At 39.7% G+C, this 27,464-nt stretch overlaps 2 protein-coding genes and 1 long non-coding RNA gene across 4 annotated transcripts; 1 reads left to right on the forward strand and 2 right to left on the reverse strand.

Annotated features, from left to right (window-relative positions):
* Positions 1-3: 3 nt before the first annotated feature.
* On the reverse strand, positions 4-11,630 carry ammecr1 (AMMECR nuclear protein 1). Its single transcript, XM_088440502.1, has 6 exons — positions 10,235-11,630; positions 6,652-6,762; positions 5,711-5,825; positions 5,422-5,512; positions 4,814-4,910; positions 4-4,327 (listed from the first exon to the last, which is right to left on the reverse strand). The coding sequence occupies exons 1-6, from the start codon at positions 10,717-10,719 to the stop codon at positions 4,213-4,215; spliced, it is 1,014 nt and encodes a 337-aa protein (XP_088296628.1). The 5' UTR covers positions 10,720-11,630; the 3' UTR covers positions 4-4,212.
* A 3,054-nt stretch (positions 11,631-14,684) lies between these two features.
* Positions 14,685-25,981, forward strand: kif4 (kinesin family member 4). The gene is made up of 30 exons (XM_088441771.1): positions 14,685-14,841; positions 16,062-16,198; positions 17,414-17,528; positions 17,635-17,825; positions 17,931-18,017; positions 18,132-18,298; positions 18,577-18,671; positions 18,800-18,919; positions 19,191-19,366; positions 19,604-19,665; positions 19,744-19,876; positions 20,045-20,103; positions 20,265-20,370; positions 20,614-20,721; positions 20,888-21,070; positions 21,253-21,356; positions 21,456-21,600; positions 21,829-21,939; positions 22,580-22,663; positions 22,780-22,893; positions 23,036-23,191; positions 23,467-23,564; positions 23,734-23,863; positions 24,094-24,264; positions 24,359-24,487; positions 24,563-24,631; positions 25,003-25,065; positions 25,156-25,281; positions 25,477-25,566; positions 25,657-25,981. The coding sequence occupies exons 2-30, from the start codon at positions 16,076-16,078 to the stop codon at positions 25,849-25,851; spliced, it is 3,510 nt and encodes a 1,169-aa protein (XP_088297897.1). The 5' UTR covers positions 14,685-14,841; positions 16,062-16,075; the 3' UTR covers positions 25,852-25,981.
* On the reverse strand, positions 17,956-18,844 carry LOC148408903 (uncharacterized). Of its 2 annotated transcripts, none has more exons than XR_015868665.1 (3): positions 18,705-18,844; positions 18,450-18,617; positions 17,956-18,272 (listed from the first exon to the last, which is right to left on the reverse strand). It is a non-coding gene; the product is annotated as an uncharacterized LOC148408903 (long non-coding RNA). The 2 variants fall into 2 exon arrangements; XR_015868666.1 differs by having other exon boundaries at positions 18,450-18,613; positions 18,705-18,821.
* Positions 25,982-27,464: the final 1,483 nt, after the last annotated feature.

The raw sequence follows: 27,464 nt of genomic DNA on the forward strand, positions 1-27,464 counted from the left end.
CACTTTTGAGTTGACTTTTTATTGAATAAATGATTTTAAAATGTAACAAGTTTTAAAACTACATTATCTTCACATCCACTGCTTACATACTCAGATAACCCATCTATATATATCCTTTCACCCACCCACCCCAAATCATTTGCTTTTTTTTTTTTTTTTTTTAAGAAATTGTGTTTTGTATGTTTTGCTTTTTTTTTTCTTTACCTGTTGGGGTCATATTATGATAAAAATGCTCATTTCAAGTTTTACCACACTAACAGCAATTCAAGGAGAGAAGGAAGGTTCTAAGTTCTACAGGGGTGGGAGTTAAGCTTTCTTGGTTCATGTTGTTTTTTTCCATCATTATCAAGTTACCAAAGCAGAGTAAAAAGATTTCAAAATCAAAATGACAAGAAATTAAAAGTTGGTATGAGGAGTTACGCCAGGCAACCCTCCCAGCCCATCAGGCCACTGCAACAAAAAAAAAAGTTCATTTTGTACAGTGACACATCACAGAAGTATGTGTCTGGAAAATTCAGAACATAGAAAACCACTAAAATAATTTTGAAACTAGAGTCAAAATATTCTTTTGAAAAGAACTTTTGATGTACAAAAACAGTCATTTTCTTTTTTTTTTTTTTTAAATCTCACATAGTAAAAAAAGTTTCAAACAAGTTTATTGTAGTTATTTCATTTGTCACCCCCCCCCCCCTCCCCCCCCAAACTACTCATCTACTGTTTCAGTGCGATTGTACACCAGTGCAGCTACTGGGTCCAGAGTAAAGAAAACAGGGCTTTTCATTTTTTAATGGCATAAAAGTAAGAAAAAAAAATCCCATCTTTTATACAAAGTATAACTGCTGGTCTTGTGGGGGGGAAAAAAAAACATTTATAAACCCATAAAGCTACGAGGCACACCATGGGAGTTTCATTTTTTTGAATTGAAACAGCAATAATAACAATAACAAACAAAAGTAAAAAGTAACAAATTTGCAACCATTTCAGACCACCCTTGATGCCATGAACGGCTTCAGTGATACTTTCAATGAAAAATCATTGAAAACATTAGGTTGCTTAACAAGTCCAGACAGTTGTGAGATTGATACACACACACGCACAGACACACAAACGAATGTTTTCCGTCAACTTGCAGGGGTGTTTTTTTTTTTTTTTTTTTTTTTGAAGGACAGGAAGTCAGACCGTAAGAGCAGCATTTTGGACATGGCCGCGAGGATCTTTGGTTCAGTCAAACGAGACAGGTTTAACAGCTGAAAAATGACAAGCTGAACTCTGAAGGGAGCCGACACACTTAACTGCTACAATAAACTAGGGGGGGTGGAGTCCAATATCCAATGAGGTATCAATGCTTTTGTGTTCTATGTGAAAGTTGGCTTGGGCCTTTCGCTTTGTTTGAATATCAGGACTCGTTATTTCACAAGCAATCCGGCATCGAGAGAGTAACTCAAGATGTGCAGAGGAGGGTTGAGGTTAGCCTTTCTGTAAGGAGTTTTTTTTTTTTTTTTTTTCCATCTAGGCATTCAAAAAGCAACATCTAAACTACTGGCAAACGATGCACCAACACATGGCGCAGACTAGGCCAGGGGTGTCCGAACTTTTGCATGTGAGGGCCGTATACGGAAAAATAAAAGGATGCAATGGCTGCTTTTAAATTCTTGTGACTTTTATACTTGGCTAAAATTGAGGAAGCGAGCCACCTAGTTCTTGTTTACATTTTAAGTCATTTATAACTGCTACATAACAGATTTAGGAATTAGAACATTCAAGACCAGTCCCGCAACCGAAAAGTGACTGCGTTTGCAACCAAAACAAGAGCAAACTTGTCAAACAGAGCAAAACGCGGTGTAAACCATTTTTGCTTTTGTTGCTTACATGAACCAATTAGTCTTTATTACTTGGAGCTGAGGGGGCATCCTCCTCTCATTCTATGTCAACTTTTAAATTTTTCCTTGCCATGGGCAGCTGAAAAATGGATGGAGGGCCACTTTTGGCCCCTGGCCGCATATAGGAAACCCACTGGACTAGCCCATGAGACTAGGCCATGGTGTGTGTACGGAAGGGGTGTAGAAGAGAAGGTTAACGTGAACTTCTTGTCCTTTCAAACCTGCTGCTGACACTTGTGACAAAGGAAAAAAAAAAAAGACAAAAAAAAAAAAACACCTGTTGAACAGATCTGCATATTTCAAGGAGAGTAAAGGTAACACATGTAAGATTCTCTCACAACAGATCTTAATTGAATGCTAACAGTACATTCTATAGTCTGCTGCTGGGAGTCATCCCGCTTCATTATATGTGAAGGAATATCCGTTTTCCCATAGGGAACTCATCCCAATAGTCACCCACAATGGATTTGATGAAAGCAGGGGCTACGTTTTTTTTTTTTTTTTTGTCCTTCCATGTTAAAATAAGCCGCATTTCGCAGCAATATACAGTAGAGAAAATCTTACATGTAACATCTTTTTTTTTTTAAGTATATGATATGATCGATGAGTCCGCATGACCAGTCACAAGCTGTGACCACCCCAATATGAGGTCTGATAGCACCATATTTGTCTATTAACACTCATATAAGTTCATAAGAGTGTCCAAGCATAATATATACTGTATATCATGGAGAAAACCATAGGTCTCATACTCATACATACATGCAACTCAACACATTGCATGTGTATACAAAGACATATATGTTAAAGAGCATGGTCAATTTGGTTTTGCAGCAGATCATTTCTGGTTGTGCTGTGATTAAATGGAACAGGAGATTGATGCTCAGTTGAAACTCTCGGCCAATTCGGTAGTCCAAGAGCAAGAACCGAGCGCCCTCTCCCGCCCCATTTCTTGTTAACGCATTCATTTAAGGCAACACAACTTTAAACGTCAGTCCGGGTGAGCGGTGGATGGAGTGCCGAAAGCCCTTGACGTTTTTGCATAAAGAAACAAGTGAAGAATCTGCCGGTTGGTCAAGGCTGTTACGAAAGATGTTGGTCAAGTAACGAGGACCTCTCAAAAAAAAAAAATATTCCAGTCGTTCAAACCAAAACAAGCAGTCTACATTGTGACGCGTAAGCCCCACTCTGTGTGTGTGTGTGTGTGTGTGTGTGTCACAACAAAGATTCGATGGGAGATGTCTTCTCGGGTCTTATCTGCTTACTCTAATTTATGCTCATTCTGCTGTAACTACACAGCTGACAAAACAAGAGTACTTCCTGTTCTTGAACTGCAGATTTTGATGACATCATACGCCGCTAAACGGAGGCCATGTTTCTACCACTACACATAATCATGAGAATGACACGTTGTGAATGTATGATGGCGAGAATATGGCTTTAAAATTCCCTGTCACATGGCACACTGTGGTCTCTGAAATTGTCCCTCACAAACCACCTTATTACAGAGAAAGGGGGGGGGGGGGGGGGGGGGGGGGGGATTTGCACCATTTCACAAAAACAATTCACCACGTTTAACGTTCCTTGATAAGGTTGTAAGCACAAAATAAATGGAGATGGGAAGGTGAACTAAAAACCAGTGAAGAAATCTTTAAATCCAATTTCTACTTCACTTCGGGGGGGGACTGTCAATATCCTCACATAAAAACACAAACAAAAGCAACAAATGCTGCTTAGAAGACATCACTCCGCAGTACTGTAATTGAGGCTTATAGCGTATTTCATCTACTTAAAATACCAACTCACAAAGCTAACACAACCTCAGCATCGTTTTTTTTTTTTTTTTTGAGAGGAATCAGAGTAGATAACACGACACAGCCTTTGAGTAAGAATAACAGCGACCCTGCTACATGGTTTAGATGAAGTTAGGAAAATAAGAAAATGATTAAATGTAAAATAATAGCAAAGCCCAAACAATACATACGCAGGGTTAATCCACCGTCCTTCCAGCCACAGCGTTAAACGCCTGTTTAGGTTTGCTGAGTAGACTATATAATAAAGGTTAAAATGTGAAGAATACAAATGAAGGGCTTTGTATGCTGCAAAAACCACGGGCCAAGAAAAACAACAAAGAGGTGAATTTCTTGCCGTAATCAATTGATGCTTTGTAGCAGACCGTTGCCAAGTCGGCGTCTTGGGAGACCGCCGGCATGGCAACGGAAACTATCATCATAAAATGGTACAGTAGTAGAAATAGCTAGACCAGGAGGGGGCGGGCTCTCCTGGGAAAAGGTCCGCGGAGAGGTCCAATGATTGGTCATGCGGCTCGCTGTCAGGAATAATGGTTGTAGGGTGGAAGAGGGTGACCGATGCCATTCTGGTAGTGATGATGTTGGCGGTGGGCTATGTATTCCGCATAGCCCATTGTCATCTTCTCGCTACGGTACCTAAGAGTAAGGAAAGATGTACTGTCAGAACAGCGTATTTCAAGCTTACTCCCTGACTGTTATAATTGATTGAATTAGGGCTGGGAGAAAAAGTAGACCAAGTTGAGTAAGGCTACTTATTTAGGCTACATATAATATTATTTATGTGTGAAGTAGAAGGTAGTTTGTGTTTGTTGAACTTAAATGGTAACTGCTAACACACTAATGCTAAGTGTGGTTGCTAACCGGTCACACACAAGCAAATTTGGTTGTCGTCTAAAAATTCAGACGTATAGAAGGTAATACATAATGTTTCTTTTTCTCACATGATACTCACTAACTTCAACATACCTTCGACCTTAGTAGATTTGAGAAAATTATTCAAGGGGTATTTGATTTCAAAAAGTCGATAGTGACAGGCTTAGTTAGAATTGTCAGAAATTAGTGAGGAATTTATATATGCATTCCACCACCAATGCCATTCTACACACTGCGATGTGAACTTACCTGGTTAACTTAATGGTCTTCCTGAAATCATTTGTGATGGGAGCTTTGTAACCTCCCTTTCGTAGTAAGGAATCTATGGTTTGAATGTGGTCCCAACCTACAGAAAAAAAATGCTTATGTCACTGAATGAGTGGCAGGGACATACAAGAGTATTCTGTAGTATAACTATGTTGAGAGAAATGTCATTTTCCAAATCATGCCTTTCAACAACACTTGCTTCCAATGAATGCGTGTTATGAATGTTTGTATATATGATATACACTGAGAAAAGTGTTGGTGCCCTACTGGTAATGTACAGGGGAAGCTTCAGATTGTTCAATGTTTAGTCTAAGCTAGAGTGTTTTTGCTCTGTGTTTTGGGGTCATTATAACATTAGAAGACCCATGGTTGATTAGCAGCTTGGAAGATGGTCTTATAGCCTTTAAGTTTCAAGTTATTTCAGTGGACATTATGGGTTTTGCATTTCAATAACGTATATAACCGGTGTTGACAATTTAGCTACCTCACAGACCCAAGACTGCCAGTTCACAAAAGAAACAGGCAACAAACCATATGACTTTTTAATGACAAGAACGTAAACAACTTGTATAACAAGAAACAAATCTCACCTTGCTCCTTTGCAACCTCTGGCAGGTAGGTGGCGGTGCGCTTTGATCCTTTTTCATTGAAAAACTCTATCCTAATACCATGAACACCCACCTATGAAGATAAAATAAACAGTACATTTTTGGACAGAATACATTAAAAATTAAGCCTCATGCTCGAAAATAGGTGTGTAAATGTGTGTTAAAATATTACACCTTCTTTGTAATATTGACCCGTATATACACACACCAATACAATACATATTCTGTGAATGACTCTTCTGACTGCGGTACACAAAGCTGTAGCGCTCACCTCCCAGTCAAGGTAATCACCGACGTCTTCAAAGTTGGTGAGAAGAGACACTGAGCAGAAGAGGCGAGGCAGCTCATCCCTTGTCATGGGGGGAAAGCGGCTGTCTTTAAGGGCACTGCAAAACAAAACCAAGAAAACACCATTAACGTGGAATGCTTGCATATTTTATTACACAAAGCCATTTTAATCGCAAAAAGGGACACTGGGGTCTGTTATCTAAAAACTGAAGTTAGGTGTGGTCACATAGCAAATGTAATCTGTACACAATTTGAGCAAGACAACATGGAGTCTGGAACTGTGCGTTTGGCAAAACAGTACTCTGACCTAAGATGATTACGGCAAATGGGTATACTCTAAAAAATGCACTTGTAGAAGCAAATATTTATTCGAACACTGTAATCTACTGCAAAATTGTGTCTGAAACATGAATCTTGAGGGTGTTACCAGAGGTCCGTTGAGGGAAGTGAAGGACAGCTGTTACGACATGATAACTTGAGTCGAGCAGAACTTTAGTTTGCATGTTACGGTTGCATACGGATGCATATCAACTAAAAACAATATGGTGCCTCGAAACGATGTTCCCAGTTTGCGTCAAGCTTGAACCACTCAAAAAAGCTAACTCTGGTTCACTCACTGACAAAACTTTCAACTGCTCCTCAGGGATGGCTTGTATGCAGACAACAATTCTTCATTCAACAATTTCATTCTCATTCTAATGGATAAAATAAAAGAGCAAATGTCTGTCACCCACGTTACACCACAGAGTCATTTTTGGTGTTGAGGGTGTTGCAAATTTTTGTCAGCAAGAACACAACAGTGTAATGAACATTTGCAATGTCATATTGTGGATTTTTAATAATTGCTATTCCTTGTATATGTAATAAATACCATAAAAATAGTCTAAAACTAACCAATTCAAACATTAAAGTAATATGACTCACCTGGTAAGGGTGTACTCCCTGAGTCCTGAGTGCAGATTCATGGCAGAAAATGTACCTATACAACCCCTCAACCGCTTGTCTCTGCCTATTTTCCATGTGACAAACAGCGGGCTGAAAAACATAAAGAAGAGTATTCATGCATTTAATGGGGATGTTATATTTTTTGGGACGAAGGAACACATCATTTGCCTGCAAAAAGAGCCGTTTGAATCAAGACGATCATAAAAATAGAGACTGAGAAACAATTAGCACTTGTCTGCGTGGTTGCCTGTGAATGAAATATGCAAAAGAAATGATGAAAATGTAGAGTGGATGAATCAATGCAACTGGTACATCCAGGCATGCATGTCTGACTTCACATGATTCTGAACAAACGTTTACATGTGAGGGGTAGTTTACATGTGAGGGGTACATACAGAAAAATGGAAGAATGCAAGCGTTAAGATTCTTTCAACTTTTTTTTTTTTTTTTTTTTACACCAAATCAAGCAACTGATCATTTCTTACATGTATATATATTTTTAAGCTATTTATTGTATACTGTATTCCCTGGGTGCTGAAAAATGGCGGTCCGTAAATGGCCCCTGGGCCACAATTTAGACAACTCTGAAATATAGAATATTGTGCCACCAATTCCCAGCAATATGCACTGCTGAGGAAGAACTGTAACTAACTGATTGAGGCCAGCGTGTGCTTTATGAAGTGATTCACTTCTCATTGAATGGCACACCCACTTTAAACTTCAAAAATACTGCAACGTTTACTGGCACTTGCAATATTGGATTCACCAAATGCTTTCGTCATACTTGGCTGCCGCCACAAAAAACGAGCCAAAAACCGAATAAAAGTGTATCACCCCTCCTTAGTTCGAAACTCAGCATTATAAAACGTTCATAATCAGGTCTTAAGAGTTTGGCTCCATTCTAATTAAAACAAACTGGTTCAAAAAACACACCAAAGAATGTATTCACATAAAGTGAGTCAGATACTTGACTGGTGAGGTGTTAGACAAGTACTTACACTCAGAAGATGGAAGTCAACCATTTATGACAAAACATCTAAAGCCCAAAACTGCACAATGCAATGATGCACTTGACATGATTGCACAGACGACATGGTGTTCCGTTTATTGAGGCTCGTTTCTTACAGTGAGCATTGGGACTTGGAGGGCAAATTTCTAACTACCACAACTACCGAGACATGGCCTCTGTTGTTCTTCAGTCTTTCGTTTGTGGGAAAGTCCGCGGATTTTCCTGTTATGAAAGGTAAAATTAGTCATGCTTGCAAGGTCTGTCAGGGGTAACATTATGAGACCTGCTTTCATGAGGAATGGGGAAAAAAACTGTGGGTAAAAAAAAATAAATGGTCTTTAATACCAAAGGTTCAACAATGTAGAACAATAAAGGAATATGTAGAATCTACATAAAGGAATAAACACAATTAACTGGGAAGCAGCAATACCACAGATAAAACTTCACCAGCCTGGGGTAACTTGGAGGCATGTGGAGTCATCAACTCTCTGGAGGTAATTTAGGGTATACAGGGATGGCAACAGTTTGTTAGCTGACTACAAATTATGCTTTGCAAAATAGATGATGAAGTTTCTTGAGCCAAGTCAGCGACTCTGCTCGGCTTTGGCTGAGGCAGCCGCACTCCTGTCAAGGCCACCACGGAACTGAATATAAAAAGAAGGAATTGATCATCTGATCAAATATCAATCGTTTCAGTTGGCGAGTCGCACTTTAATTTTACGGCCGGTGCTATTTACATGAAGCACTCACTTTAGTTTGTATTCTTACTTACTTAGATTATGACCCAACAGATGCTATGTTTGTTTTGGCAGAGTAGATTCTCCTTTGTCTCTTATCTATTGTAGGTGTTCATTTTACATGGTACCTGTGAGGAAACGCCACTTAGGTGAAATGCCTTGTTTTAAAGGCTTTATTTAAATGAAAAATGCAGCCTTGAAAAAAAGACATGCAGTTGGATCTTAAAATCTAAGTCGTTAAAATCGTCACTTGGGTGACAAGTGTTCAAGACTTTTTTTTTTTTTTTTTACAATATTTGAATAATTTAAAAATAAAAATCACAATTTCTTAATAGAAAGGCATTGTTAAAAATTGGCACTCAGCAACAGGAAGTATGCAAATACAAGCACTTGTACAGATACTCTGTATGGAAAAAAAAAGTGGTATTGTTGCATCTACAGCAAATATACTAGAAACGCACATTAGCCATGCATGAACAACACCTGCATCTGACAACTCATGGATAAAGGCTGTCTTTTAAACATATGCTAGTGTTCATTTAGTTGTTATATGTACTAACGTTGTAATTTGTGAGTCGAAAAATGATTGTGACTTGTGTTTTACTAGCACGGTTGTGTAACCATTACTTTAGTGTTTGGGTTTAAAGTCTTTAAACGTTTACACTTAACAATTACGATTAATATTACCAGTCATTGAACAATATTTGCTACAATATTCATTCTTGACGGTTTTAGGCCGACTGTATGTTTGAAAAGAGATGCCGACGAGCTTTGTGAACGCTAAACCATCGCAGACTCAACATATCAGATTACAATCTTTGAATGAGGCGTGCTCCAAAAAAAAAAAAAAACTCATGCTCTTCGTTTGCTCGGTTATATTGACATTCCAAACAAAAATCCAAATAATTGAAACCACGTTTATCTAAAGTTACCCGGCACTGCAAGTACTCATATAAGATAACATGTTGAAATCGGGGAAGTTTAAAAGCACAAATGAACAGGCAAGAACCATCTCTTTGTTGTTGATGCTAACGGCAGTTATTAGCTACTTGATTACAATTCACTCATCAAACTAACTACAAGTCACAAAATAGTTATAGGGCGAAAAGCATTATGAGCTTTTAATACATTGAAGCAGTCGGTTAATGATTACAATCTCATTAAGTGCTTCCTCGTCGAGCTACTGGTAACAAGGACTGGGCTAGGCAAACCCAGCTTTGAATGTAGCAATATGGAGTTCTTTAAATGTAGAGCTAACAAGGTTTAAAAGCGCACGAATTGCGAATATACCGATCAATTTGTATTGCAATGTTTTGTTCGGAAACGGGATTCTGTGTGATTGAATATATAACAGTGATCTTGCTCGTTCCACCCTTTTTGTTGAGGCATGCTAATAGCTAGTAGCCGACAGGCTTAGCTACATTAGCCGGCGAGAGAAGAGTTAAAAGGTAATATCAAAAATTGTGTCGAGAAGCGACCAGGAATCCGGATCAAATACGAAAGACATTATTTCTTACGCACATATTTTCGTGCTCGTAAGATAATTTTCGCCAATGTGGTTATATGTTCACGTTGTGTAGACCCATGCAGTCAGTAAGGTTATCTCCGACAAGGCCCCGATTCCAACTGGCCACAGACAAGAGATTTTCACATTAAAATCGTTCATGTCAAAGATTTCTCGAATGTGACAGTTTGCGCCCTGAACTCGGAGTCAAAGGCTCGGGAGGCTGCCGTTCAGGACGTTTCCTTGTGGCAGCGGGGTAATGTTCTTTGGAGCATGCAGCAAGAGCAACAATACAATTAAGTTGTGACTTACTAGGGATCGTTTGGAAACCTGGGTGTTCTTGGAGGTTGGTATCCGTACAGATGGCAATAAAGCACGTCAAAGCAGAAGCAGCACATCTCCGCCGAAACGACCATTTTTCGGCCTCCACTTCCCGATCCAGGTCCTGGGCTGAGATTAGGGCTGAGACCGGATGAAGTGTAACCGACCGGGGCCGGAGACAGAGTAGACAGAGCGCTTGTGCCGCCGCTCCCACTATTACTACCAGCGCCGCTAACGTTACCCCCGGGTCCCCCCAGGCCGTTCGCCCTGCTCACGTTCGGCGCTCCCGCAACGGTCGCCGAGGAGCCAATCCCCAACTCGGATCCACAATGTCCGGTTCCTGCCACCCCGCTTCCCGCCCCCACCCCGCCGGGACCCCCCGACCCGGGCGATCCCGACAGCTTCTGCTTCTTCACCCCGCAGCACCCGGCCGCCATCTTGGAACAATCTGCACCTACACACCGCTTCCGACCCATAACCGTCACCGCAGGAAGGGTGGGGGGGAGACGCCGACCACACGTACGAATCCCGCTGCGTTGATACGTATGGCGGACGATTCCCTACTCCGCTGTCGGCTTTTCTTTTTTCCCCTTTTTGGAGGTGTGGGGGGGGGGTCGAACGCCGAAGTGGGCGATGTGCTGACAAGACTGCAGTGTCACCCTAGCGCTGCCGCTTTGACTACGCGTGACTTTACTAAGCGAAAATAACAATTTTCCCCATAATGGTTAGCTTCGAGCCCCGGCAATGCAGTGAGCACGACACCGTCCGAGGCTTGTCAACAAGCACACAAGTTCAGGCCGCGTTTGACAGGAGCCGCCTGGTCCAAGCTATAAAGCCGACAGGCACCGCAAACCTCTTCAAGCAGAAGCCTGGAGCTCATAAAGCTTCACAGTGTCATGGACGCTCATTCCTATTCCGTCAGCTTGTTTGCTACAACTTCTAATTACACAACACTTTGCTGGGATTCCAGACGCTGGGACCACGCAGACTAAAATGGCATCTGTCAATGCGGGGCTGCCGTGGCACAATGGACCGCGTCGGCGCAGAGCGAGACATTTCAGGAACATTAGCGCTCAGTTTGCACCTGCATCACAGTCTGCTCTTGGACCTAACTCAACAGAACCCCCAATAACGCACCCGCGTCAAACGCCGAGCGGAAAGTTTGCGCTAAAGGTTTGTCTACGCGCTGTCATCCGGTTAAGTGGGTACATAACGAAGCGCATTCTAGTCCTTGAGCCGGGAGAAATCCTCGCTGCGCACCCGTCTCTCGGCTGCTACCACTCGGTGCGGTTCGGGTAGGAGAGCCCTGTGATCGCTCTGTGGGCACAGGCGTCGGTATCTTTGGCACGACGGAACCGGATTCTAGAAATTAGGTTGCGCCCCCTCGCTACGCATAATGCGCAAAGTTTTTTAAGGGGGGCGGGGGGCGTGAACGCGCGTTCCTCAAAACGGCGCGCGCACTTCCACGCACGTCTTCATGCGCATGCATGAAATCGTACCTCACTTTTTCCCAGCGTTTATTGTGCCACGAAACTTAGTTTACATCGCAAAAATCTCATCACAAACCACCAATTTAAAAAAAAACACAAAGTATAACTAGTGAAACTGATGATCTCTTGTCATTTTACTCAAAGAATAATATAATGTGGATTCTGCTTTATTTAACTCAAAGGGGATATACTCCCATTAAGCCAGTCCTTCTCAAATGGTGGGGAGGGTCCACGTATGACCACGGAGAAGAGGTTTTACTTTTGCCATTTAAAGTGTAATTGCACATTCACAGTACCAGGTGGTGCAGTGGTGCTCTCATTGTCAAGGTGTGCAGGAGTCATAAACTTTTTAAAATACTGTCACTGTAACCCTTTTCTTTGGATGGAGCACAAATCTCCTGGTCTCCAGGGTAGCTCATTAGGTTGCAATTAGGTAGGTTTTGCTGTAACTGTATTAATGATGATGTATTGCAAACGTATATATTTTTGCACCTACTCAAATGAACAAAATTACTGTATCTAAAATGAGTCATTGTGATCACTTATTTTATCCACTTACTAGGGTTTACCTATTGCTTCCTCAGTGGAGTTATTTCTGACTGCGTCTTCTGCCATTGCCATCAAGGGTCTCCTGCCATGACACATTTTTAGAGCATGACCTCTACAGTATCAGATGCTCGGCAGTGTACTGTTCATAAAAGTCAGTGACCGGGATCAAGGCATTTAATTACAGTGCACTGCGCATCATATAAGGCCTGTCTCTGCCTGAAGAATCACTAATGTGCTGTCATCGCTCACAGTATGCAGAAATATAACGTCATCATTTTTAGGTGGACTCAAAAGTGTCACAGAAGAGAAGGCTGTGTTAGAGTGAATAATGCTGCGGGTCCTAGCGCAAGGTCATGACAGCGCTGTCACTGCTTTTAAAGAGTAAAACGTATGCAAAAAAAAAAAAAAAACATGACACACGTAGAACATAAATGTAGCAATTTGCAATGACTGGTTGTGTTGCATGTAAAGTTGTTTTCTGTTCAGAGACCTTGTCATCAATTTAACCGGACTCAGCTGTTTTCGCCTCTGGCTTCCAGTGTAATGACCTTTTTCTTCCAGCCAGAACAGAGAGTCACTCCCCATTTTTCATGGTAGGCTGAAAACCCATTTCATCAAGAAGGATGATTTGTCACCCACTTACTTTCTAACAGATCTTTCTCCTCTGTTTGCACTTATATATATCCTGTGCAATACTTCTTTTCTTAGCACATCTATCTTAAGGCACATAAATGTGACCTGGAAAAACTAGAATGTCCACCACCTTGTATTTAGCTTTAAATGTATCCTGCCCTTGTCTCTATTTTTCTTCAATCACTTGTTTCAAAAATGAGATCTTCACTCACCCACTGTAAGCTTGAATTGCTTCATCATGATAACGAATGCTATTTGTTTTAAATCGTATCATAATCAAATTAACCCTGTTAAACTATTTACGATGAAAAGAAGACAATGTAAAATGGATGTGTGTAACTTAAGTTTTTCTTTTTGTCTCGAGCGACGGCACAGAGGATGGATGTGTATTTGGAAATGATAGTCAGTGCTTGGAATTTGAAGCGGACCGACATGGGATTGGAATTGAAATATTGTAAGGTTCAGACTATAAGCCGTTACTTTTTTTAAAAAAAAAATCATGCTTTGAACCTTGCAGGTGACAGTCCGGTGTGGCGTATCAGCTGTTTTTTTTTGTAATATTTAATATCTAATGTTACAACTGGACCTTATAGTACGGTGCAGGTTATACATGACAAAAATAATTTTCTGTTCAATTTTTGTTGGTGAGTCTTATAATCCGGTGAGGCTTTAAAAATATAGTATTGTTTCTATTTGTATGCTACTCATCAACATACACCACAGCCGCTTGTTTACTTTTAAACTTAGCTTCTACCATAAATATACATGCAGCATTTTGTATCTAGAAATAAGTTGGTTTATAAGCAAAGTTGAACTGTAGCTGAGAAAGAAAAGAGGAGGAAAAGAGACTCTTATTGTCAATGTTTTATCTTATGTGATGTGGCATATTAACTGATCACCTCATAATTATGTTGTATAGACTAACAAAGAACTCTTATCTTTTTGAAGTATTGTTTTGAAAACAAGATTCTTTGGGTGGATCAGTTGTTTAATAGTGAAGGGCGTTTCTTCACATATGAGGACATCCCAGTGAGGCATCCCTTCAGGTGTGTGTATGATTTTCTGAGGGTAAAACGACTAAATAACCATAAAGCAGATTGTTTTACTCCAACTGACTCAAATGTCGGACGTGTTTAGTTAGTCATTTTGTAAATAACAATTGATAATTGATCCAGAAAGATATTGCAATTTTATTCTTTGCTAACCACCGAATGTTTAATTACAAAGACGATTAAAGAAGTATCTTTTAAATTGACTCATAAATTCTATTCAGCTAAAATCTATACAAGCGAAATGAAATGTGAACTGTATCTTTTGTGAAAAGTACCCAGAAACCTTAATTAATTTATTTTGGTTCTGTCATATAAATTTAGTAAGGCAGAAATGATAAGTCTTTCTGTCGAGGGCAACGATGATCCAGCACGTTTTTTTTAATGCAACCCTGCAACGCACCTGATTAAAATGATCTAGAAGCTGCACTGAGTTGGTGACCCGTGATATATTTTAAACAGAATCTTGATTGTAGTACATATTGAGTAGTTCTTTTTTTTCATAGTCTACTACGACGGTCGTATTTTTGTTAAAATTGTATCTTTTTGCAAATAAAGATTATTTAAAAAAAAAAAAAAAGGTTGACGCTGTTTGTTTTTTTCCATTTGATCTCGTAATGTCAGTCGTGAGACCAAGCAGCACGGAGGCGTCCTCGTTTTTATGTGAAGAAGAAGAAAAACCAAAGAAGAAGAACAAAGAAGGCGGAGCAAGAGGTTTGAATGTCGCGGGCAAGAGATTCACACTCATGATAGTTCTGTGATTTAGCATTGTTGCAAGGTGCTCATTCGCTTTGTGGAGAATTGTGCTTCGTTGGCTGTTATCTTCGGACCCCTTCGTCGGATGCGTTTGTATAAAATAAGCAGAAAACCCAGCGAGGTAAGCCAGGTTTTGTTTGTGCTCGTACACCCACTGGCATTGGTTTTCCGAGTTTCGGTCGTTTCCGTTAAAAAGCAAAAGAGTTCGACATAATTAAAAGACGTAACTAACTGGCGTTACAATGCAGCAGTAGTGAAAATGCATGAGATGAGACGAGCATGATACGTACGTTAGAAACTACAACCCCTGGTAAAAATGATGAGATCTAGAAACTCGGACGATGTTCTTGCAGTTTTTTTTTCTTTTGTAAAATCTGATCACAAGCATGACACATGTAAAGTAATGTGGCAACTTTCTGGCCTAAAGGAACACTAAAAGAAATCAACAAAACGATGTGGTAGTCAGTCATTTACTTTTTTGAACGAGCAGAAGAAGAAAAAAAATGATGGCTTCTGTAAAAAATGTCAGAGGTAGTGCAATAAAGTACTAGTGGTGTGTTGTCTTTCGTATTTTTTTCTTGATTTAATAATATTTACCTCTGAATTTAATGATTCCATAGTTTGTTCCTTCTGCTTGGTCTAAAAATAACTAACCATTAAATGACTCCTACAACATTTTTTTCTTGATTACCTTTAGTGTTTTTCAAAGTGAATTGAAAAAAAGTTTCCAATTGAAATTATTTTTGTTTTTTGTTATCCCTGCGATCTTTTTTTTTTCTACAGAATTAAATAAATGCATGAACATACTTTGAGAGTGGTGATTCTTTTTTTTTTTTTTTTTTTTGCCAGGGGCTGTACAAAGGAATTCATTGATTCAATAGTTCTTATGTCGTTAAATTTCTACCCTTTTTTGTGTATATTTGTGTGTGCTTGTATGAATACACCATTGTATTCCCCCAATAGCATGGCATCATTGAGTATCTCACATGATGTATTAAATGTGAGAGTTTATAGCAGGAATGCCTGTTAGGTCCTAGAGAGCCCCTATCCTGCCTCTTTTCAACGTTACTCTCCAACAACATACCAAGATCAAATCATCTCCTCATCAGAAATCTTTGCAGAAGATAACAACCCTGATTGTTTAAATCAGGTGTCTTGGAGGAAGGTTACATAGAAAACTGGCTGAATAAAGCTTTTCAAGGACCAGACCTGGGCACCTTTGGTTTACATGGAATTGATGTACAATACTGTGGTTCTCTACTTAAACAGCATGACATTTTCATTTAGAAACTGCTGTCGCTTGCGTGTGTGTGTGTTTTATTTTATTTTATTTTTTTAAAGATAAACTCACCACCATGACCAACGAAGACGCAAAGGTCATACCAGTGCGTGTTGCCTTGCGCTGTCGTCCTTTGGTACCAAAAGAGGTCAACGAGGGATGTCAGTGCTGCCTCACTTTTGTACCAGGAGAACCACAGGTCCGTGTTCTACTACGAAATCGTATTTGCAGCCAGAGATTTTTCACAACAGGGGACTTTTCACTATAGTGAATCTATGTCCCGGATGTAAACATAAAAATATGTTGTGTGCTCTTCAATCTGCCTGAAGTTGAAAACAAAACTATCCAACATTTAAAAAAAAGAAATTGGGAAATCTACAATAAGCATTCATTTTCATACTTACGTACATCAATTTCTGGCATAATGTCTTTCACTTTGCTTCATCCATCTTTCATCTTTATTAATTTGATCCCATCTTCAAGCATTGCCTTGGTTCAACCTTCGTGCGACTGCATGCATCAAGATGAAGTTATTTTAGTAACCACGCCCTCCCCGTGCAGAGTACGCGGAAGACATTTTCCGCAACGCGTAGCTTCCGGAAGACAACATGGCAGACTAACTATTGCTTATGGAAGTTTGTCGATTAAAAACACCTTATGATTCGTCTGACTGTAATATAAGTACCGTAAACAATTCCTAGTGAGCACCACGTTTGGAAGAGATGAGGATTTTGTTTAAATCGTTTGAATTAACCTGGGTTCTCTACCTCTGTTATAGAGTCGTGTTGTTTGTTTGCTGTAGAGTCTATTTACTGCCACCTATAGTATGGGAGAATATCGTCTGTGGGGGAAAGCCGCTCAGAGTATACAGTGCTGCAAAACGCATGCCTGTGCGTCAAGTATAAAACAAGCTCGACTTTTCCTGCAGGCTCGTTTTCGCCGTATTGAATTTCAGTGCAACGCAAATGCAAAAAAAAAAACAAAACATTTTGTATTATGCTACATCTATTATGCTTTTTTGTATGGGGACATAAGAAAGAGGAAAAGGCTTGCTTGGATGAGGGATTTTTTTCTGCACATGCAGGTTTCATTTTAGAGGAGTTTTACTGTATGTGATATGTAAGCTGATATAATCACTATGTAGCCTTACTTTGAAATAAAAAGACATTACCTGAGCCTTTGGATGCTCTTCATCCATGCATTGACTGTCCTCCTGTTGGACATGATGTACACCCGTGACTTGGTCTCATGTGCTTATAGACAACTGTTTTTACACTCATACCTACTGTCATGGATAATTAAGGGTCTGTGTCTCACTGCTCATTATACAACATAAATTCTTTCTCGCTGAGTATTCTTCAGGCAAACTGTCCCCCCAGTATTTCCTTTAGGGTGAAATATACATTTCTTTCAGGTGGTGGTTGGAACAGAGAAGGCATTCACCTATGACTATGTTTTTGATCCCACCGTGGAGCAGGAGGAGGTCTTTGTTGCTGCTGTATCTCCTTTATTAATTGGGTTATTTAAAGGTAGCTGAATTATTTCACTATATATACATATTGTATATGCGGGAGAAGATGACCAAACTAGCTAAGAGGTTCGCTGTTATGTTTTTGTTTTTTTTTTATGTTGTAGGCTACAATGCCACAGTGCTTGCTTATGGACAGACTGGTTCTGGAAAGACCTTTTCTATGGGAGGAGCGTATACATCAGCACAAGAGAACGATCCCTCTGTTGGTGTCATTCCGCGAGTAATCAAAAGGATCTTTGAGGAGAAGGAAAAGAAAACAGATTCTGACTTTATCTTAAGAGTATCATATCTGGAGGTGATGTGATTTTTTATTTTTCTGAAGAAATATTGCTGTGACATCATTTTTACATTTTTCATCTTTTTACATAGTCCCTTTTCCCCGTATTTTTTTCAATCACAGGTCTACAATGAAGACGTTTTAGATTTGTTGTGTACTACTTCAAATAAACCTATGAACATTAGGGAAGATCCCAAAGGAGGCATCAAGGTAAATGTTGGACATCCTCAATCAAATGTCTCAACCCTCAAGTTTTTAAGTATACTGACAAATAACGCGTTCCAAACGCTATGCTTTGTTTTTGTCTTCTATGTCTATTTCCAGATTGTGGGGTTAACTGAGAAGCAGGTAGTCACTGCTCAGGAAATGGTAGGCTGCTTGGAGCTCGGCAACTCTGTTCGCACTGTGGGCTCCACAGCGATGAACGCTGCCTCATCACGCTCACATGCTGTTTTCACCGTCACACTGGAGCAACGCAAAGGGGAAAACAAGTCAGCATCAAAATTTTCATCTCAAAGCTATCATCTTATTTTTGAGTCCTTGTTAGCCGTTAGTCCTTGTTTTTATATATATATATATATATATATATATATATATATATATATATATATATATATATATATATATTCTGCATGGAATCACCTTTTATGTGAAAATAGCTGATCTTAAAACAGCAGTGTTAAAGTGCCTTCACATTAGAGTCACGCAGATATGGAAATGTGAGTCAACCTTCTTAGTCTGCTTCCTTTATTTTCCATAATCTTTTTAGAGTCGACTCAGTTGTTTCAAAACTGCATCTTGTGGACCTGGCTGGTTCAGAGAGGCAGAAAAAAACCCAAGCAGAAGGGGCTCGTTTAAAGGAAGGTACATCACCTTGAAGCCACTGCCTCGTGTTACCTTGCTTCCAATGCGACATTCACCTCAAGATTTCTGTTCCACAATAAAATTGCTCTTACATTAGATTGTGTACCCAATAACATTCTCATTCTCAGGCATCAGCATCAATCGAGGCCTTTTGGCTTTGGGTAATGTGATCAGTGCCCTGGGGGATGAAAGTAAGAAAAACGCCTTTGTGCCATACAGAGACTCCAAAATCACACGCTTGTTACAAGGTAGGCTTTGATTTATTTTTAGGTCAGCCTCAGAAAATATCGCTCCTTTTTGAGAACCTTCTTGTCTCTAGGCAAATGATATTTGGAATGAGCAATGTGCATACTGGTTGTTGGCATTATTTGAAAGTTATATTTCTTTTATTAGTTTTCACCCAACTGTTGGGATGTCAGCTTTTTTCTTTAAACAAAAAAAAAAATCTTTAAAATATTTTTAAAGTTTACATTAGAAAGAATTGCTTAATTGTATTGCCTGTTTGCTGTACCTGAAAAGATTCCCTCGGAGGCAACAGTCACACGCTCATGATTGCTTGCATCAGTCCTGCGGACTCAAACATGGAGGAGACCATCAACACGCTGCGATATGCCGACCGAGCTCGGAAAATAAAAAACAAGCCTGTTGTAAACATCGACCCCATGATGGCAGAAATTAGCCGCTTGAAGCAGCAGGTGCATAGAAAACAACACGAGTAGTACACAAGTACACTTGCAAATTCTGGCCCAATTCAAGAAAAGCCATTAAAAAATGCAGATCATATTTGGTTGACCCATGTGAAATTGTTGGAATTCATCACTATGTCCATTATTGGCTGTGGACCCCGCTAAATTGGGTGTAGTTTACATGTGTTTACTCTAACCAATGTGTTGGCCATTGAACAAGAGTGCTGACAGTCTTTCTGTCCACAGGTCCAGGAGTTGCAGGTGATGCTTCTTCATGCCCGCGGAGGAGTGGCACCCATGCTCTCTGGGTAAACAGCAGGAGGAACACCATCCAGTCATTAAAAGAGGTTATAATATTTACTCGGTCCTGCTCTTGTTTCTCCCAGGCCCGATTCCGGTGAGAACGTGAACGAGCTGCTGGAACAGAACCGCAATCTGCAGGTCGAAAACAATAAATTGTGCAAGGAGCTGAGTGAAACCACTGAACAAACTGCTCTCATGTTTGAGAAGATCATTATGGTGAGTGAAAAACATTGGCCCCAAGGTTCTTGACCATCTGGCATGAGGATGTTGCAGTTAATTTGCATTAAAAAAAAAAAAAAAAAAAAAAAGCAAAAATAAATCATGTCAAATGATATATTTTTTTTTTTTTAAGAAATCCTTTTTGCTTGTCACACTCTGTTATAGATTGAACAAACAAATGAGAAACTGCAGAGCAAACTGGAACAACTGCAGCGTCATGCAGCGTAAGTTTTTTTTTTTTTTTTATCTTTTTCATGTTGTCATATAGACTAGAAATTCTATTAGTCGATTACTCGTTTGAAGTTTTATTTTTGTGACTGCTTGTTTTGTGAAATTTGTTTTACTGGTCCTTGTGTCTTACTAATGCTTGTGTTTGTGATTGCAGATGTCGAGTCGACCTTGAAAAGGTTTTGGAAACTCTTGAGGATCAGGAGTTGAAAGAGAATGTAGAGGTGATGAAGAATTTGCAAGAGGTTATCTTGGAGCTTAAGGTATGAAAATTACCACCAAGCAATGATAAACATTGGAGGTTTTAGGATTTGTTTGTTTTTTCACCGTCCGCTACCCCTTGGGACACAATATTTTGTCAATAGGGGGCTGCCCACAAATGAAATTACATCCAGTGATTACGATTCACTGCTGCGACCAATTATTGTTCTCAGGGGGGGCTTAGTCTGGAAGACCGCTAATTTTAATGACTTTTTTTTTTTATTTTTTTAATTTTTTTTTTTAAGCGAGAGAGTGCGGGCATTGTTGCTGCTATTGATGCCATGGCTGCAGGAGGGGACAATTCAGATGTATTGGGCAATAGCAGTACAAATGAAGCAGATGAGTCAACCTCTGTAAGTACATAGACCCCCACCCCACAATGAAACTAATCAGTGTGTCTTTCAATCTACGATTGTAATTTTTTTTGTTTTGTTTTGTTTTTGTTTGTTTTTTAAGTAATATGCATTATCCGGAATTGTATCATTGAGTGATAAAATTGTGTTGCCCTTCTGACATCAGGAAACCAATACAACTGCGGACAAGAAATCAGTGGATAGCTTCACAGCCCACCATGCGCTGCAGCAAGCCCAGCTCTCTAAAGAGCTAATCGAGCTGAACAGAGTGTTGAGTTGGAAGGAGGCACTGGTGAAGAAGATGTGCCAGAATGATAGCCAGCTGGAGTCTGTGCAGTCCCAGCACCAGGTTAGAGAAGTGTATCCTGCAATATAGTGTTAATCACTGCTCAGAGGTTGTGGAAAAGGGGAGGTAGAATGAAAAAAAAAGAAAGAGCGCACATTGTATGTGTGTATATGGACTGTTCGCCCCACTTATACTGCGGTGATGTATCACGTCATGATTTGACATTTTTAGTTTTAATCCCATAGAATAATGTGCAGGATCTGCAGATGGCAGTAAATTCCTTGCAAAAGGAGAAAGAGGAGCTTGTTCTGGCACTTCAGTCTGCAAAGAAAGATGCCAACCATGCTAAGTACGCTCATAGATGTGCCTTGGGTTACTTATTCAGACATTTCATTTTTACACCTTTAAGTGATACCTCCGCATCTAACTTTGCAAAATTGTACCGTAGGCTAAGCGAACAGCGCAGGAAGCGTCTACAGGAATTGGAGAGCCAACTGGTCGACATGAAGAAGAAGCTTCTTGAACAGTCAAAAATGCTCAAAGTCAAAGAGTCGTCAGTTCAGAAAGTCAGCAGTCTTGTGCAGGAAATAAAGGTAAACCGTTATGTTTGTTGGCTTGAAGACAGTCAAACTCATTGTGTGGCCAGAAAAAGGCATTTTTTTTGGTTCTTGTTTCAATATCGCTTCTGTTTTATTAACTACAACTGAAACTGCATTTCCGATATGCAGTCTAATATTGCAGTCATTTACTGCATAGATGGAACTCGTACATTTTTTTTTTTTTTAAACTCGTGTAAGTAAACCAGCACATCATCTCTACAGGCGATGAAGTGCCAACGTACACAACTAATGAGGCAGATGAGGGAGGAGTCTGAGAAATTCCGACAGTGGAAGAGCAAGAAGGAGAGAGAGGTGCTTCAACTGAAAGAAAAGGTACAGTATTTGCGGCTCCCTGACACACTGCCAGGTAGGCATGGGACGATATCAGATTCTGAAGGTAAGATAACCTTGAGCAAGTACATAACTGTCACGGTATTGAAATAACAACTCTGAAATATATCATTTTAAAATCTTTTTTTGCTGAAGACATTTTTTTTTACATTGTCGAAAGTTTTATTTTGAAAAAAAATGTACAAAACAACATTTGTTACAATAGCAAACATTCACCATGCTTTTAAAATAATAATACAATTATCATCAAATACGTTTTTTTATTGATAATAGCGCCATTCTGTTGGCCTTGAAAAATGAGTGAAAATGCTAAATATACTGGCACGCTAGGTTTCCTTTTCCGATAACGCTTGGCACTGAAAGCGTTAGAGTCTCCAAAGCAGGAGGATTCATGTGTGATACACAATGAGAGCTGCACACTGCAGTTGGTTGTTATGGCAGACGATGAGGGAGGGGGTAAAAAAGGCTTACTGGTTTTTACAGATTTGGAGGATTTTAAATAACTGTGACTTTTAAAAGCGTGATATACAGCACATCAGGTTATGGACCCATATTTACTGCCAGAATACAGTAATCGTGTTCTGTGCCACACATTATTTAAAATAAATTTCTACTTTTACAGGATCGCAAACGTCAATACGAGTTGCTTAAACTGGAGAGGGATTTCCAAAAACAGGCCAATGTTCTGCGACGTAAAACCGAGGAGGTGAAGTTTTTTTCCATTTCACTGTGCAAAATCATGAAATGGCAAATTTAGTTGACATGTTTTGGAATTTGAGCTGACTTCCTCTTTACAACAGCTGTGCATGTTTTGACCAACAGGCTGCAGCTGCTAACAAAAGGCTGAAAGCTGCACTGCAGAAGAGAAGTGAAGTGGTAGAGAAACGTCAAGATTCTCAGAACAGGAGGATGGAGGGACCTGCTGCAAAATTGAAGGTAGTGTTCTCCCTCATGTCCTCCTACGTCCTTGATGAAATAATTACTCCTGCTTTTAATTGTATAGTATTTCATGTACTTGAGGTGTATGCATTTCCCATAATTTATGTAAAACCTGTGCTGTGTGCCTTCATGTGATCAGAATTGGTTTCTCAGTGAGGTAGAGGTTCTGGTTAGCACAGAGGAGGCCCGGCGTCATCTCGACGATCTTCTGGAGGATAGGACAGTCTTGGCTCAGGAGATAACGCACCTCAAGCAGCAGATTGATGCCAAGGAGCAACCGCCTGCTAAAATCAAGGTGAGTTATCTCTCGTTTGAACACTTACTGCTTAATATGGCATAATATGTTATTTTTGCCATGTGGCATCTAACGCAATCTGTTGAGCCTGGAGGGGGCCTCCTCCCAGTTGTGCTTCTTTCTGAAGGTTTTTTTATTTTCCGTAGATGGGGTATTTGAGTTTTTCCCTTCCGCTTTTGGGAGCTTTGTTCAGGGGATGCCGTTGTGTATTTGCTCCACCCGTTTTTGTTTTGAGAAGTATTAATTGATTGATCGGGTGTCATTTGTTTATAAAGCGTCGGACCCTGCTGCTTTCTGAGTTGGAGAACCAGGGGGCGCTGGAGACACCTCTGACCAAACAGCTGGAGAACCTACAGACAGAAATGCAACTCAGGTTAGTCAGAGAAACTAAATTCTGCGCGAATCAGAACGTCTTGGTCTGGTCACCAGAAAATGGTCACCAGGAGATGAGCTTCATGTAACTACCACATGGATATATTTGATTCTGGACCAATTGCCATTTAACATTAGTTTTATTGGGGTGCCATTCATCATCTGAACAGGAATGCCCAAATCGCCGACCTTCAGCAGAAGATCCTTGCTGCAGATGCTGAGGGACGTCTGAAACAGCGTATAGATGGCATCATAAGCATCGTTGATGCCAAGAGCTTGGTCCGAGTCTTGATGTCAGAGGTGAGTCTTCCCGCTTGCGTGAAGAAAATAAAACACGCAAACAGACTAACTGTGACAACATACTATATTTTAGTTTTTTAAAAATTGTGTGGACAAGCATTTACCTCAGTGGTTAAATGTGCTTAAATTTTACTTTTTATCCTGCCATTTCTTGTTTGTGTTTTTTTTTTCCCCTTCATCATGATTTTCCTGTGTGAGAAATGTGATCATGACACATTTTTCTTATTCAGCTAGTGTCATCGAAGACTGGTGCAGCCAAGCTTGAGAGTGACCTCCAAGCAGAGAAAGCCAGTGGAAAAGATCTCATCCAAACACTGGCAGATGAGCGGAGAATGATGTCCACTATGGACATGGAGCACCAGCAGCAGCTTGTTGAATTAGAGCAGAGGCACCAGGAGAAAGTATCTGAGTTTTTTAAAATCTTTTTTAATCTCTCACATTTTATTTCGTGACCTCTAATTCTACAATACTTGTTCTTCCCGTACTTCGCCATAGGTCCAGTGTCTCCTTAACCAGCTCGAGAATACACCTTTGTGTCAACAGTCAAATGAAATGAAGCACGAAGATGAAGAAAACAACACAAGAGATGAGACTGCAGACCTCCTGCAGCGTCTTAAAGATCAGGTTACTCCCTATCCACTCAGAATTTCAAAAACCAAACATGTAAGTATTTCTTAATGATGTAATTCCTGGCCTTAGGATGAGGAGCTCCAGAATCTGCGTGACCTGTGCCAGCAGAAAGAAAATCTGCTATTGCAATATAGACAGGTAACATGTTTTTATTCTTTAAAAAAAAAAAAAAATCACGGGTTTCCAACATTTTGAATAGATTTGGTAAGGAGAATTGTATATGAATAAGAATTTTATTGCATGTTTTTTTTTCCTCCGTAACATTCTCTAGCTCTTCTGGCTAATGCTGAAAAGAAAAATCAGCTATAGGAAGGAAATAAACAATATGGCCATCATCCAAATTAGGATCGCTGTTCTTGGCAAAAGTCTTGCTCTTCTGAGTTCCAATCTAGTGACTGTCGCCTCGTGAAAAATCATGATTTCACTTGACAAGGGATACACTCAACGATGAAGCAAATCTGAGTGATCATGAAATGCTTGGGAAAATGAATATTTGTATGCACTTTCAGAAAGAGAATGACTGGCATCGCGAAAAGGCGGAGAAGGCCTCGAGGAAATCCAAAACGACCGGGGTAAGGACTGACTTAAATGCTTTACTTATTGCATTGTTTTAAATGTTTTAATTAGAAACTCAGCATGTAATATCTATATTTTTGTCTTAGTGTTCATGTAAAGGGTTGTGTAACAGCAAGCGGTGTCGTTGTCGCAAAGATATGGCTGCGTGCTCTGAAAACTGCCAGTGCGACCACGGCAAATGTCAGAATGTGGACAGCCGGGAACTCACTGAGGTTTGTCGTCTTGAGTTACATTATGGGCACATGCAATGTGCTATATACTGTCCATCGTGTTTAATTTACTACTACTATTATTTACTATCGTGTTTAATAAACTATTAGACCGGTGTCACAATATGAAACTTTCTTAAAATAATGCTATTTATTTTGGTGTGTGTACGCAATGCATTTCCCTCATTTTTATGGCAGGAGGAAAACTTCAGTGAGAACCTCTCAAATGACTCTTCCAGCCCAGATGTCACATTCTTCAGTCCACTTTCTTGTGAAGCAACAGGAAAGGTCAGTGATTTTTTTTTTTTTTTTTTGTCAAAGCCCAGCTATTCAGTACCACCCACACTTGTGAACCATTGATTTTAATTCTTTGTCCAGGTGTTAGAGGATTTGGGAAACCTTGGCACAGAAAATGTACGTAAGACCATCTTCGAAGAGGAGGATCAGGATGTACTCCAGGAGCAACGCAAAACTACAATAAGATTGCTCAAGAAGAAAAAACTCTTGACAAACTCTCAGAACAGCTTTTTCTACGATTGTCCCCCAATAAGAGAGGAATATTCTGGATTGTAGTTATTTACCTTGCACTCTCCCCATTCCTCTGACAACTTGCGTTCAGTGCAATAGATGTGTAGTATTTGTCTTATTTTTGTTTGTCTGTTAAAGATTAATAAAGTGTTAAGATTTGGGGTTCTTTGTTTAACACTTCGTCTTTCTGTCTGATAATTTTATCTATTCTGACTTGGTTTTTATTTCATTTTTAAATTTCCCCTTTATCTATATTTAGACACGTGAATGGTTGTTCGTCTCGGTTTGCCCTGCAATTGGCTGGTGACAGGTTCAGGGTGTCCCCCACCTACTGCCCGAAGTCAGCTGGGATATGCACCAGCAAGCCTGCAACCCTTGTGAGGATAAGCGGCTATAGAAAATGGATAGATGTTACAATATGTTTTATTAACTAATTATGAGCTAATGTAAACTATTGTGCAAATCATTTTTTTTTCCTTTTGCCACAGGTTGGATTGAACAAGCGTAGGAATCTGCATATAAATTGTCACTTCTTTATTTGACTTCATTTTTATTGAGGGAGAATATATTCGCCTACCTAGTTTTAGAGTAAATAAGTACCCAATCAATTGTCCCTTGACTTTTTTTTTTTAAACATAATGTGCCTGCCAGACTGAGCAAATGTGGTACAGTGCACCATTGGTACATGAACAAAATACATTGCAATTCAGTGTTGGTTAATGGAGATTTTTTTTTCATAACTCACTCCAAAATCATATTTTCTATTTATATTAAAGCATCCTCTTCCAAGTAGAGTTCAGAGTGATGGAATTAGTGTCAAAAGTTGTATCCTAACGAGACCTTATTTTTATAAGACACCTTCCATCAATTGAATGAGATTTGGATTAGCCAATTAATTATGTACACTATCCAATTGCCAGAAATTTCCCCATGAGCGGTGTGGGGAAAAAAATTGTTTCATGAAGTTAGTCCAAATAAAGCTTGTTTTTGTAAAGCAAAATCCTCTTGGATAGATCAATTGCACCTCAAAAAATGTGGGCTGAGTTTATTCCCTTTGGAAAAATAAGCTCATTGAGAACAACTGTGGTTGGAGTGACCCATGTGACTTGCTCAGCAGATTAATCGTGTTATCTGGTGTAAATTGCATCTGAAACGATGACCATCAATCCAAAGGTGAAAGACAGTGATTTATCAGTGTCACACATTATTGCTGTGCACATATTTCCTCTTTAAGACGTTGGACTCTGCACTCAAGCAATGCCATGCCTTCAACTTAGAGATAAGATAACCCGAGTATATGAATGAATATTTACAAGAATGTGCAAATGCACATTCAGTTTGCAGGAAAAGCATTTTTATACTTGACTCGATGTTGGGCTACGACTGTGCAGCTTTTGTTTCTAAATAAGTCTCGAAAGAGATATCCACCCAAATTGGGAGTCAAACGCTCGTTTCCTACAACATACATTCTGTTTCATTTTGAATTTGTCGGAGACTTATCTTTCATAACACCTGATAACAGCTCAATCTTATTTTCCAAGCACTCATCTGACACGTGTTTAATATGAATAGCCGAGACCAACCTCGAACCAGCGCAACTGAAACTTGAATCATTGTTTTACAACTTGTATGTTTTAGTTATTCGTTTGAAAGAGCAA

The sequence above is a fragment of the Hippichthys cyanospilos genome, chromosome 18 (genome assembly GCF_059441005.1).
Source record: "Hippichthys cyanospilos isolate Australia breed blue-spotted pipefish chromosome 18, RoL_Hcya_1.0, whole genome shotgun sequence".
Taxonomy (NCBI): domain Eukaryota; kingdom Metazoa; phylum Chordata; class Actinopteri; order Syngnathiformes; family Syngnathidae; genus Hippichthys; species Hippichthys cyanospilos.